Source organism: Chinchilla lanigera, unplaced genomic scaffold (genome assembly GCF_000276665.1).
Source record: "Chinchilla lanigera isolate Chin_1 unplaced genomic scaffold, ChiLan1.0 scaffold00050, whole genome shotgun sequence".
Classification (NCBI taxonomy): domain Eukaryota; kingdom Metazoa; phylum Chordata; class Mammalia; order Rodentia; family Chinchillidae; genus Chinchilla; species Chinchilla lanigera.
In genome coordinates this window covers 17,320,768-17,333,699 of record NW_004955451.1, presented here as the reverse complement: position 1 = coordinate 17,333,699, position 12,932 = coordinate 17,320,768, and the positions used below count along the sequence as shown (strand labels likewise).

The following is a 12,932-nucleotide window of genomic DNA, read 5'->3' as shown; positions in this document are numbered from 1 at the left end:
GGCCAAGGTAAAAAGGGAAACTTGATGACTCAGCTCTCCCTGAGAGAAGCGCTGTGCATTGCTGGGTGCTTGACTCCAGTGCGACTTTGTCTCACAGGTTCCCAGGGACGACACAGCCGCCGAAGCATAGGAGGCCCCTGGAAATCCGAGGTCCCCGCACAAAACTCCCTGGGTCAGGCCCCACAGGCCACGGTGACTCGGTCCTGGAGAACTGGAGATGCAGGAGCGGCCAGGCCGAGGAGGGAGTGGAGGAGCCACGGGGACGGTGCCCGGCTCAGCGGTCTGAACCTGACAGGCCCCTCTGCCTAAGCTGCGTGGGAGCTCACCGGAACCTCGTGCCCTGGGCAACATGAGGCTGGAATCCTCCTCCAAATCATTAGTATGGCCCTCAGGAAGCTGAGGCAGGAAGATCTAGAGTGCGAGGCCAGCCTGGACTATGGAGTGACGCCCTGTCTCAAAAAACCAACACTGGCAGCAAACTTAGAGCAGGAAATCATCATCGATTCTTGGGGGAAACCCAGAGCCTGACTTTCTTTCTCTTTAAGAGGCTCTTGCTCGCTGGCCTGGCCTAGATGCCCTTGAACTCCTGGGCTCCAGCAATCCTCCTGCCTCAGCTTCCTGAGTAGTTGGGACTGCCCACATGAGCCATCGCCACGGTAGGGCCCACCTTTCCCAGGCTCTGCCTAGGCCCCTGCGTCCTGGTGGCAAGAGATGATAACAAACAAAGGACAGACCTGAGCCCTCGGCCGTGACCGGGTCCTGGCTACAGTGCCCATGTTCGTGCCCCGTGCTCCTCTTCCTCCTGTCAGGGCGCTCTGGACACCATCCCTGAGGGAAGGCCACAATGCCCGGGCCCTCTTGGACACACACCCAGTCCTGACCAGTGGGGAGGCCTTGAGCCCCCACCCTCTGTCCTTCCTGCCGGCTGAGACTGGCAGGGGATGGCTGGGGCTCACGCAGCCACAATGGGCCACAAGGAGAGGCCACTTGCTGAAGATACCTGAGGTGGAAGGGGCGTCGTCCTGAGGCTCCAGCCCCAGCTTGCAAAGCAGGGAGCAATAAACCGCCTCGCTCCGGCTACCGAGTCTGCCTTTTCTCCCACACAGCCGTCCCGACTGACCGTGACAGAGGGCGGAGTGGCTGAGGGCTCGTCCCGCAGGGTGGCTGAGGAGGACCCGCTCCAGGTGACCCTGCATAGGTGCCTGGATGGTGCCAGGCATCCAGGGAGGGCAGGGAGCTGAGGGGACAGGCCAGGCCAGGCTGGGGCGGTCAGAAGGGCTGGGCCCTGGCACGCTCTGGAGAGGTGGCCGGCAGGAGCTGGGCAGAGTCGGACGCAGGTGCTGAGCCTTGAAGGTCAGAGCCAGTGCCACAGGCTGGGGACGGCGGAGGCCGGGGGCGCAGGCGCAGGCTTAGGACAGGAGCGTGTGGCCGGAGCCCACAGCCGCCCTGCCGGCCGCGGGGCCTGTGTCCCCTCCTCCGCCATGCACCAGCCGGCAGGGAACCCTCAGGGCCCAGACCCTCCCTCGGAGTCCCTGAGGCCCACTGAGGCTGGGAGCCCAGGGCACGCCAGGGTCCAGGGACGAGGCCACCGCCCTCCCTCGCTGGGGTCCGTGCTGCTGCTGCCCCCCAGCGAGGCCGTCGCGGCTCAGGTGGGCACACGGACACCACAGCCTTCAGACTCCTCGTCCTCTGCCCCCTGCACACCCCGTCACCCCGCCACCCCGTTGCCATCCTCCATGGCCGCTCCATGCTGTCCCTGTCTGGTGCAAGGAGCTCCTGAGGGTGGGTGTGGGGTCCCCTCCCTCACTGTCCCCAGACAGGAGAGAGCCGGGAAGCAGAGGTGGCCACTCGGCTCACACCCTGGGCCCACGGCCGGGCCACGGTTCCGCGAAGGCTGCAAGTCCAGCTCTGGGAACGTTTCCCTCAGCGCCACCCCAGGGCTCCGGGCGCCCAGCCCTGGGGACACAGAGCTACATCCTCCTGGGGAATGTCACAGGGTGCCAGGGCCGGTCTGGCCAGACCCATCCTCCCTGCCCGGCTCCCGGCTCCCGGCTCCAGCCACCGGTGCCACGCCAACGCTGCAGCCGCTGCAGCCGGTGCCCCCGGTGCAGGGTCCTTGCCCCAGGCGGGCTCTGCCTTCCCTGCGGGGCTCGGGCACTCGAGCCAGTGGGTGACAGCAGCCCCCAGGCCTGGAAGAGCAGATTCCGGGCAGGCCGTCCTGCGTGGCCACAGCCCCAGGTGACACCGTGACGGAGCCCGCGGGAGGCACGGCCCACAACGGCCATCAAAGCCCCTTCTGCCTGGCGGCGCCAGCCCTGGCCAGAGGGTAGGAGTGAAGCAGCGGGTGCCGCGGGCAGGTCCCACCCTCTGCCCCACGTCCTCGTCCTTGTGGGGAAGGGGCAAGGACACAGAAACAAGGCCACCTTTGTGGCTAGGGCTCAGGCCACGGGGCGCTGGGCACTGTCACCCAGCTCTGTGTTCCAGCCGGTCCTGCGGGACCTGGACCCCTGCCGTCGAGGGCCTGCACGGAGGGGCCTGTGACCTGGGTTCCAGTCACCACCTTTGGACTCTCGGCCAGGGCATCAGGGGCCAAGTTCAGCTGCCCAGTCCCAGGTGCGCAGCCCCCGTCGGAGGACGCCCAGGTCCTGGCCAGAGTCCCTTGCCTGGCTCCACCTCTACCTTCGGCCCCTCCTCCTCCAGGGACAGGGGCGCTGCCACCAGGAGCCCGGGCCGGTCCCACGGGGGCGTGGGAGGCACGGCAGGGCGGGAATGCGGCCCTTCTGTCCCCGGGGCTGGGCTGGGCGCCTACAGAGGACCCAGTGTGCCCGGACATTGGGGCTTTGTGCACGCGTGTGGGGCCGGTGTCTGCGTGGACCTGGCCTTGTTTCGGGGTGACGAGGCCCGGCACTTCAGAGCCCAGGGCCAGCTCTGGAGCCAGCGGGGTCCCAGCAGCAGCGAGGAGCAGGTGCCAGGGGACAGGGGCCAGCGTGGGTGGCACTGCGGGAAGACAGAGGGTGCCGGGCCGTCCCCGTGGGGCTGAGCAGGGGTGCAAGGCAGACAGCGCCCCGAGACCCCGTGGTGCCCCAGAGGGTGGGCCCACACACACCGTCCAGATGTGGCCAGGAGATAACGCTACCTCTCGGGCCAGGCGGGCAGGGCGGGAGTCGGGGCGGGGAGCGCCCGGGCCTGCGCTGGGCGGGTGGCGGTCAGAGCAGCTTCGAGCGCGGCTGGCGGCAGACCCAGCAGTGCGGGACCTGGCCAAGGGACCCCGAGGCTCCGAGCAGGTGGGCTGGGCACACAGGTGCAGGTGGGCGGGACAGGTGGGTGCAGGGAGCCCACTGTCTTTCGGGGGAGAGTGGGGTGCCCACAGCCATGCCCGGGCTGGGTCTCCCCGCTCCCACAGACTCTGTCTCACTCGCCCTCGACATGCGGGGGTCCCGGGCCAGCCCCCGTCCCCTGAGGAGGCCTGATTTCGGCCAGCAGCACCACTTCCCATCTGGGACCTTGCGGGGCTGGTGCTTTCCCCAGCCCGGGGGTCTGGAGCAACAGGAGCCCCTGAGGACAGGGAAGGGCACAGCTCAGGGTAACTCCTGGGGAGCGAAGGAAATCAGGGACGGGGTGACCGCCCGCCCGCAGCCAGAGTGGCAGAGCTAGTGACAGCAGGCAGGGCCACGCTGGGTGGCAGACACATTGCCAAACGCTTTACACAAACACGCTCGATGTGCCCCACGGGCATGAGGTAGGAGTCCTCGGCATTCCCAGGTTACAGAGGAGAAATGGAGGTTCTTGCCCAAGCACGTAGAGTTAGTAAACAGAGGGTCTAAGCCAGGTGTAGTGGCGCACACCTCTCATCCCAGCACTTTGGGAGGCTGAGGCAGGAGAGTCACAAATTCAAGCCCAGCCTGGGTAACCTCATGACTTAGTGAGACCTTGTCTCAGAATAAAAATAGAAAGCAAGGGCTGGGGATGGAGCTCAGTGCAAAGGTCCTGGGTTTAATCCCCGGTGCTGCAAAAGCGAAGGCAGGGCTGGGGTCTGAGCCTGCAGCCTGACCGCGGTTTCACTCTCAGCTAAGGGGAAACCCGCTAACGCCCCTTTCCCGCTCCCTGCTGTGGCCAGAGTCGGGGCTGCAGTCTGTTTAGCTGGGGGCAGGGTTTAGGGTTACGGTTTATGGTGAGGACCAGGGTTAGGGTTGGGTTAGGGTTTAGGGTTTAGCATTTATGGCTACGGTTATGCTTAGGGTTTGGAGGTTAGAACGCATGGCCGGGGCTGCAGTTATGGTGAGAGTTTAGACTTCAGGGTTCCTGGCTAAGAGTTAGGGTTAGGGTTTAGGGATGAGGGCTTATGGTCCGGGTCGGGGTCAGTGCTAGGCTCGGGCCAGGACTTCATCCATCCCCGGCTTTTCCGAAGTGAGCCAGGCCTGCTCCTTAGCGCTCAGTGGTGTGGTTTAGGGTTCGGAGAGATAAGGGGCTCAGCTGCTGCGGGGTGTGCTGTGATCACACATGGGTCCTGCACACCAGGGAGCCGCCCCGTCCTTGTCAGCAGCCCCTTTCCAGCTGTGCTCCAGTCCTGGGCTCCGCACGTGCACCCTTATCTGCCCACTGCTGGCAGCCAGGTGTTTGTGCACAGCTGGGACTGGGCTCTTATCAGGCCAGGCAGGACCGGGTTCGCTGGGTGACCTCAGTCTGTGGCTGGGTGCACCCCGAGGCCCTGGTGGGTGCCGCTCCCCTCTACCCGACCTCAGAGCCTGGCAGAGCTCTGCTGTTTCTGCACCGAGGAGTGACAGGCGCAGACAGGCAGGAGCAGCCTAGGTCGCCCCGGCCCTGGCAGAGAGATAGCCCAGACCCTGGATTCCAACCACCCCACCTATGTGAAGGGATCCAAGGCCACAGTCAGCCCCACGGGGGTGTGGGCACCTGGGACACCCCTGAGGCCACTTGGGTTAGGGTCAGGTCTTCTGACCCCAGACCTGAGCCTTGAGTCGAGAGTGACAGAGGGCAGAAGACAGAGCTCAGCTAAGAAGTGGTCCTGCGCACCTGCGGGTTGGGGCGCGCCTCAGCCTGGGCTGGCACTGAGGGGCCCTTCCGGGGTCTGTCTGGGCGCACACGAGCCACACATCGGAGCAGACACCCGGAAGTGCCCTGGAGAGCGGGGGTCTGGGCCACCGAGGGCTGGGAAGGGCTGAGTGACACCTCCAAGGGTGGACAGCGGTGGTGCAAAGGCCCCGGGCCCAGAGAGAGCTGGGCGAGCTCCAGAGCCCCATGGAGGCCAGCGGGCGAGGCAGAGGGCACGGAGAGGACGGGCTCCCGCACTTCAGGGCACTGCAGCCACACGCCAGTGTTGGGGAGCAGGGGTCCACGAGGTGGGGAGAGCAGGAAAGGCGCGGTGCTGCGGGAGGCGGGAGAAGAGCCCTCGCCAGCCTCACCAGGCACACCCGGCCCGGCCCCTTGAGCTCTGCCACCCTGTGGGGCCGTGCCACCGAGGCCTGGGCGACCCCAGCGGCCTGGCTCAGCTCGTGCCCACCTCCACAGGGACCCGTGGTGCGGGTTATGCTGGGGCCCGGCTCTCCAAGGACAAATGGACACGCAGGACGGTGCCATGGGGGACCTGCAGGTGGGTGTCAGGCCCCGCTGCCTTCCTGGGGCTCAGGGTGTGTGCGGCTGGGCCTGAGACCGAGGCTCCCCACAGGAGGACTACGGGGAGGGGCCAGTGGCCCCCATGCAGAGGGACGGGGAGGAGGTGTTGGACATGCCCGAGCGTGAGGAGGAGCTGGAGGAGGCCCTGGCCCTGGAGGACTACGAGGACCTGGACATCCCCGAGCCCCAGATGGAAGAGCCCCAAGGTGAGCTCGCCCCACCCCAGCGCCCCACAATCACCGCTGACTGCAGGGTAAACAGTGCTTTGTTTGGAATGAGGACAGGAGGTGACGGGGGGGGCAGTCACCCCCACAAGGCCCCTTCCTGGGAGTCAAGGGTGTGACCCACAGCCACCCAGACCCTCCAGTGCCCACTCCCGGGGCACACGGCCCATCTGGGGACATCTCTCTGTCTCGGGGACCGAGTCCTGAGAAAGGGAATCCGGGGAACCCGAGCAGAGACACCCAAGGTCCACAGCACCCTCCCCGCCTGCCAAGGTCTTGGTGGGGGGCCCGGGCAGCGGGTGGGGACTGTTTACTGTCAACAGCACTTGAGTGCTGGCACTCGGGGTTGAAGTGGGGCTATAAGAGGCGCACCCGCCCCTGCCCTCCGTGCCGCTGTGCCAAGGACCTGGCTGGCGCTGGTCGCAAGGTGGGAAGAGGAGGGTGTTGGCCCTGGAGGTGGCCAGGGAGGAGACCCTGGCGTGGGCCTGAGTGCCGCAGCCGGGGCATCCTTCCCATCACCACTGGGGCTCTGGGGCCCTCGCCAAGGCTCTGTTGGGGTGGCACTGCCAGAGGTCCCAGGACAGGTTGGGGCGAGCAGACCTGCGTCTCTGAGGCTCACAGTGGGGTCCGCAGGGCCCGGGGCGGGGACGATGTGGGGCAGCACTGACCAGCCGCCGGGCCTTCAGCTCTCCCTGAAACAGAGCCCACGGCCGCAGACTACGTCCCTGCCAAGCCGGAGCCAGGCACGCAGGAGGTGAGCCCCAGCCAGTCCTCCCAGGCCTACATCACCCCGGGGGGACAAACGGGCCAGGAGGAGCAGCGTGCTGGAAATGGTGGGAGGGGAGGGGCCCCCACTCTAGGGACCAGGGCTGCTTCTGGGAGCCCCCAGGCTGTGCTGTGCTCTGCCAGACCCTCCGGGCCCTGCGAGCGCCAGACTGCCCGGGCGCTCGGGAACCTTGGGCACCGACCACAATGGCCACCTGGATGCCCTGCACCCACTCAGCCACGCGGGCAGGGGCTCCCCGTGCACTGGCCTCACACCCCTTCCCGCCTGGCGCTTCTTTAGGCCCCTTTGGCACAGGGCAAGGGCTGGGAGGAGTGGGCACAGCGGCCCGGGCCCCACTGCTGCCCAGCCCGGGGCTCACTCCGTCGTGGCCGCAGGTCTACGTGCAGCTGCAGGAGCTGGTGATGGACGGGAAGAGCGCGGAGCTGCGGTGGGCAGAGGCGGCCCACTGGCTGCGGGTGGAGGAGAACGTGGGGCCGCGGGGCGGCTGGGGCCGCCCGCACCTGCCCTACCTCACCTTCTGGAGCCTCCTGCAGCTGCAGACAGCCTTCGCCAAGGGTGAGCCTGCGGGCGCCAGGAACCCGTCCGGGACCGTGGCGGACCCCGCTCACCTCACCCGCCCTCTGCCACAGCGGCTGTCCTCCTGGACCTGCGGGAGCGCTCCCTGGCTGGCGTGGTCAGTGAGCTGCTCGACGCGCTGATCTTCGGGGAGCGGATCCGGCCTGAAGACCGAGAGCCACTGCACCGGGCTCTGCTGCTCAAGCGCAGGTGCCTGCCCGGCCCGAGCCCCTGCCCTGCCGGCTCCAGGCAGCACGAGCACGTGCGCCCCGCTTCCCCGCCGCGGCTCCCACCCCCGACTCCCATCCCCGACTCCTCCCAAGGGCTGCCTGGGCGCCACACTCAGTGCCGGAGGCCACTGGTCCCCAGGGCGTGGGCCCCTGCCCCGGCCAGGCAGGGCCACCAAGCACACCCACCGCATCCCCAGCTGAAGGCCCGCTCTCCCGGCTGCCGGCTCTCTCTGGCCTGGTGGCTGGAAGTCCCCCTCGACATCTGCCCTTGGTGCCCCATGAATCTGCACCAAACGCCCTCCTGAGCCCCGTGTGTCCTACAGCCACGCCCAGGACCTGGAGGCCCTGGAGGGGGTGACACCGGCCGTCCTGACGCGCTCCGGGGACCCCCACCAGCCTCTGCTATCCCCGCAGCCCTCACTGGAGACGAAGCTCTTCTGTGAGCAGGTGTGGCCACGTCGGGGAGCAGGGGGAGCCTGGCCAGGCCTCGGGGCGGGAGAATGGTAGGAAAAGGGCTGGGCTCAGGCCTCGCCTTCCCACAGGCTGAGGGGGACTCCGGGGTGCACCCACCTTCTGCAGTTCTGGAGAAGATCCCAGAGGCCGCGGAGTCTGCCCTGGTGCACGTGGGTAAGAGCCAGGCCCGGCCCCTGCCCGCCACACCCCCTCTCCCTGGCCCAGCTGAGCCCTCAACCCCGGTCCCACAGGCCTCGCCGACTTCCTGGAGCAGCCCGTGCTGGCTTTTGTGCGGCTGCACGAGGCCACAAAGCTGGAGGACATGGAGCTGCTCCGGCCCGTGCGCTTCCTCGTGGTGCTGCTGGGGCCCGAGGCGTCCCACACCGACTACACCCAGCTCGGCCGCGCCATGGCCACCCTCATGTCTGAGAGGGTGAGGAGCCGCAGCCCCTCTGGGCCCCTCCTGTGAGCCCCCAGGCCCACCAGAGCCTGTCCTAGCTGGGTGGCCTGGCTCCCCCTACCCTCTGCTCCTGCCCACCCCCTCCGAAGGCCTGAGTGAAGTCCAGTGGGAGCATCCACTCAGGGAGCCCCGCTGTGCACCCCTGACCCTGACGCTGCCATACCCAGGTCTTCCGAACGGACGCCTACCTGGCGCAGAGCCGCGGCGAGCTGGTGCGCTCCCTGGACAGCTTCCTGGACTGCAGCCTGGTGCTGCCGCCCACAGACGCTCCCTCGGAGCAGGCGCTGCTCGGCCTGGTGCCCGTCCAGCAGGAGCTGCTCCGCAGGCGCTACCTGCCCAGCCCAGCACCGCCGGACCCCAGCTTCTACAAGGGCCTGGGTATGGCCCGCCTGCCCCGGCCCAGGCGCCCACTCCGCAGCCCTCCCGCTGGCCCCTGACCCTGGCACTGTTTTCCACAGACCTGAACGGCGGCCCCGGGGTCCCCGGCGGCCCTGATGACCCTCTGCGGCGGACGGGCTGGCTCTTCGGGGGCCTGGTGCGTGACGTGCGGCGCCGCTACCCCCACTACCTGAGCGACATCACGGACGCCCTGAGCCCCCAGGTCCTGGCCGCCGTCATCTTCATCTACTTTGCTGCTCTGTCGCCCACCATCACGTTCGGGGGCCTCCTGGGTCAGTACCCTCACCCGCCGTCCCCAGCTCCCTGTGGCCCTCAGCCCTGACCCGAGCGCCCTCAGCCAGCCCACCCCTTGTTCTGTTGACCCCTGGAAATCACGCCTCAGCCTTGACCCCCGCCCCTGCTGACAGGAGAGAAGACCGGGAACCAGATGGGGGTGTCGGAGCTGCTCATCTCCACCGCGGTGCAAGGGATCCTCTTCGCCCTGCTGGCGGCACAGCCCCTGCTGGTGGTCGGCTTCTCAGGGCCCCTGCTGGTGTTCGAGGACGCCTTCTTCACGGTAGGCGGCCCTCCCCCGCCCTGTGGGCCACCCGTGCCTGAGCCCCGAGGGCCTGACCCCAGCCACCGCCCCCACAGTTCTGCGAGAGCAACGGCCTGGAGTACATCGTGGGCCGCGCCTGGATCGGCTTCTGGCTCATCCTGCTAGTGGTCCTCGTGGTGGCCTTCGAGGGCAGCTTCCTGGTGCGCTTCATCTCCCGCTACACCCAGGAGATCTTCTCCTTCCTCATCTCCCTCATCTTCATCTACGAGACCTTCTCCAAGCTGATCAAGGTGGGCATGGCCCGCGTGTCTGTCCCTGCGTCCACACGCAGGCTGTGAGGACCCGCTGCCTGCAGCCGAGCAGATGGCTGCACGGGAGAGGTCTCCCTGTGCCCGCAGCGGGGTGTGGCTCTGTGGGCTCTGAGCCGTGCCCTCAGCCTTTAGCCCCCGGGCACTCAGCCTGCAGTCTGCCCACCTCCGGCCAGGGCTGCACCCGCCTGCCCTGCACTTTCAGAGGAGGAAGGGTGAGCGCCTTGCTGTCTCCTGGTCTTTCCAAAGGTACAGGTATCTATTCAGTTATTTTGCAGGGCTGGGTCTGGAGCCAGGGCCCCGGGCACGCTAAGCAAGCGCTCTGTCCCTGACCCGCACCCCAGCCCCGTAAGCCCTGCTGAGAACCCTCAGGCCTTCTTATGCCCCTCATGGGCCCCTCCGCCCCGCATGCCCAGGCTTGTACAGTGTCCACTAGGCCTCTGAGGCCCAGGCAGGCCCTCATGCCTAACACGGTCTTTACCCCGAAAGCCAAGCTCCAGGAGCCCCTCTGTCCCACGGCAGCTGAGGCAGAAGGTGTATGGAGGGAGAGCACCCTGTGTGCCCGGGCGGAAGACAGATGGTGTGGGGGCAAGCGAAACGGGGACGGTGGACGAATGCTGGGCAGAGGCACGGGCAGGTGGACGGACGGACGGACGGACGGACGGACGGATCACGGTGCCGGGTAGATCCAGCAACGGTGTCCCAGCCCTACCCAAGGCTGGGAGGTAACCTGCCTCGGTTTTCTGCTGCAGATATTCCAGGACCACCCGCTGAAGGAGACGTACGACCCCAACGTGCCAGTCGTGCCCAAACCCCAGGGGCCCCTGCCCAACACAGCCCTCTTCTCGCTGGTGCTCATGGCTGGCACCTTCACCCTCGCCATGATGCTGCGCAAGTTCAAGAACAGCTCCTACTTTCCCGGCAAGGTCAGCCCCGATTCCTGCTGTACCCCGTGTCCATCCACCTGCACCCCAGGTCCCCAGCCCTTCGCCCCTTCTCACCCCAGGACCCAGACCTGTCGAGCCGCCTCCCCTCAGCACAGCCGGGCTGGGGCTCCTGAGGTCAGCAGAGTGCAGGGTACATAGGGACAGCAGGGCACAGGGCACTGGGCACCGACCTCCTGTCTTTACCTGCCCCAGCTGCGCCGGGTCATCGGGGACTTCGGGGTGCCCATCTCCATCCTGATCATGGTCCTGGTGGATTTCTTCATCGAAGAGACCTACACCCAGGTGACCCTCCCCTCCCCCGCACCCCCCACAGGCCCCCGCACCCCTCTGGCCAGCCCAGCTCCAGCTGCCCCTCCTCCCTCTCGCCACTGCCCCCACAGAAACTCTCGGTGCCCGACGGCCTCAAGGTGTCCAACGCCTCGGCCCGGGGCTGGGTCATCCACCCCCTGGGCCTGTACAGGGAATTCCCCATCTGGATGATGTTTGCCTCTGCCCTGCCTGCGATGCTGGTCTTCATCCTCATCTTCCTGGAGTCTCAGATCACCACGTGAGCCCTGGGGCAGCGGGGCTGGGACGCCGGGCAGCACCAGGACTGGTGGGGGCAGTGTCCAGGGCTAAGGTTATCTCATGGGGGAGCTTTTCGTTTTTACTTTTTTCTTTTCTTTTTGTTTTTGTCACTATGTAGTCCAGGCCAGCCTCGAATTCATGGCAATCCTCCTGCCTCAGCCTCCCAAGGGCTAGGATGACAGTTGTATCCCACCATACCTGGCTCGGAGGGCCTTTTGTAAAACAAAAGAGGCGGGTTGGGGGTCTAGCTCAGTGACACAAGCGCCTGCCTGGCAAGTGCAAGGTCTTGAGCTCGATTCTCGGTACTTCCCCCAAAAAAGATGCAAAATGACACCCTAAAATGAGGCTACTTGGCAAAGTGCTGGGCTGGGCTGCTGGCCGCAGGTGTCCTGAAGAGCCTCAAACTCTCGGGGACAGGGCTGGGGCCCCAGGGTGACACAGGGGGGCGGGCACAGGCCGGGGGGCTCACCAGTTTCCCACCCACAGGCTGATTGTCAGCAAACCCGAGCGCAAGCTGACCAAGGGCTCTGGCTTCCACCTGGACCTGCTGCTGGTGGTGGGCATGGGCGGCGTGGCCGCGCTCTTTGGAATGCCCTGGCTCAGTGCCACCACCGTGCGTTCCGTCACCCACGCCAACGCCCTCACCGTCATGGGCAAGGCCAGCACCCCGGGAGCTGCTGCGCAGATCCAAGAGGTCAAGGAACAGCGGATCAGCGGGCTCCTAGTGTCGGTGCTGGTGGGTGAGTGCTGGCCGTGTGCCCACCGAGGGACAGGGCACAGGGTGGCACTGAGTCTCCCCCACCAAGTCGAGGGAGAAGCTAGGGGTCTGGGGAGGCAGAGGCTGAAGCCCCGAGTTCTAGAGCTGAAGTGGGGGGTATTTTTTGGTGCTGGGGATCGAACTCTGGACTCCGCATGCCCACAAGTGTTCTACCGCTCAGTTGCACCCCAGCCCTTCTTGTTTTGAGGTGGGGTCTCACTACATTGTCCAGCCAACTTCAAACCTGTGCTACCCCCTGCCTCAGCCTCCTGAGTTACTAGGATCACAGGTGTGCGCCACCATGGTGGGCAGGGCAGTTTCTTATGGGAGCTGGAGCCGGTCTGACCCGGAGGGGGCTGGGGAAGCAGCCTGGGTAGGGAGGAGGAAGGTCCCTGCCTGAGCCCTGGGCGGCCGTGCAGCACCCGGTGGGGGCTGCGTTTAAGGGTGGCAGGCAGCGGGTGGACTCCTTCACAGGCCTGTGGCCTTAGGCAGGTCGCTAGCCTCTCTGAACCCACTTCCTCCTCCACTGATCGGGATAACACCTGTTAAAAGGCTCCTCAAATCCGGCCTTGGTGGCACGCACCATGATCCCAGCACTCTGGGAGGCTGACGCAGGAGGACTGCAAGTTTGTGTGTGTGTGTGGCTGCTGGCTTTGCTTTTTGAGACCGGATCTCGCTACGTAGCTCAGGCCGGCCTCGAACTCGCTAAGGCCCACTAGGACCTGCGATTCCCCCCCAGCCCACGCCAGTGGGTGTCGCGTTGTCTGCGCGGGCGCCTGGGCTGACACGCACGTCCCCCAGGCCTGTCCATCCTCATGGAGCCGGTACTGTCCCGCATCCCGCTGGCCGTGCTGTTCGGCATCTTCCTCTACATGGGCGTCACGTCGCTCAGCGGCATCCAGCTCTTCGACCGCCTGCTGCTCTTGCTGAAGCCGGCCAAGTACCACCCCGACGTGCCCTTCGTAAAGCGGGTAGGCGTGGGCCCCGCGGGGTGGGGCCGGGGCGTGGTGGGCGGGGCCAGGCCGGCGGGGGTAGGGTCAGGGTCAGGGATGGGTGCGGGCAGGGGTACGGGT

At 66.6% G+C, this 12,932-nt stretch overlaps 1 protein-coding gene across 3 annotated transcripts in view; it reads left to right on the top strand.

Moving 5' to 3' along the window:
• Positions 1-2,756: 2,756 nt before the first annotated feature.
• Slc4a1 (solute carrier family 4 (anion exchanger), member 1 (Diego blood group)) overlaps positions 2,757-12,932 on the top strand; it is a 12,344-nt gene continuing 2,168 nt past the window's right edge. Inside the window, exons 1-18 of one of the 3 annotated variants that reach the window (XM_005394529.2) lie at positions 2,757-2,965; positions 5,530-5,611; positions 5,687-5,840; positions 6,545-6,612; positions 7,020-7,200; positions 7,275-7,410; positions 7,754-7,877; positions 7,973-8,057; positions 8,135-8,316; positions 8,511-8,721; positions 8,802-9,014; positions 9,150-9,298; positions 9,376-9,570; positions 10,341-10,514; positions 10,728-10,817; positions 10,916-11,082; positions 11,589-11,842; positions 12,661-12,830. In XM_005394529.2, the coding sequence (XP_005394586.1) occupies positions 5,576-5,611; positions 5,687-5,840; positions 6,545-6,612; positions 7,020-7,200; positions 7,275-7,410; positions 7,754-7,877; positions 7,973-8,057; positions 8,135-8,316; positions 8,511-8,721; positions 8,802-9,014; positions 9,150-9,298; positions 9,376-9,570; positions 10,341-10,514; positions 10,728-10,817; positions 10,916-11,082; positions 11,589-11,842; positions 12,661-12,830 (2,589 nt within the window). In that variant the 5' untranslated portion in view covers positions 2,757-2,965; positions 5,530-5,575. Of the gene's footprint in view, positions 2,966-3,181; positions 3,285-5,529; positions 5,612-5,686; positions 5,841-6,256; positions 6,286-6,544; positions 6,613-7,019; positions 7,201-7,274; positions 7,411-7,753; positions 7,878-7,972; positions 8,058-8,134; positions 8,317-8,510; positions 8,722-8,801; positions 9,015-9,149; positions 9,299-9,375; positions 9,571-10,340; positions 10,515-10,727; positions 10,818-10,915; positions 11,083-11,588; positions 11,843-12,660; positions 12,831-12,932 lie in introns of those variants that run through there. The other 2 variants (XM_005394528.1, XM_013519370.1) reach the window with 2 other exon arrangements.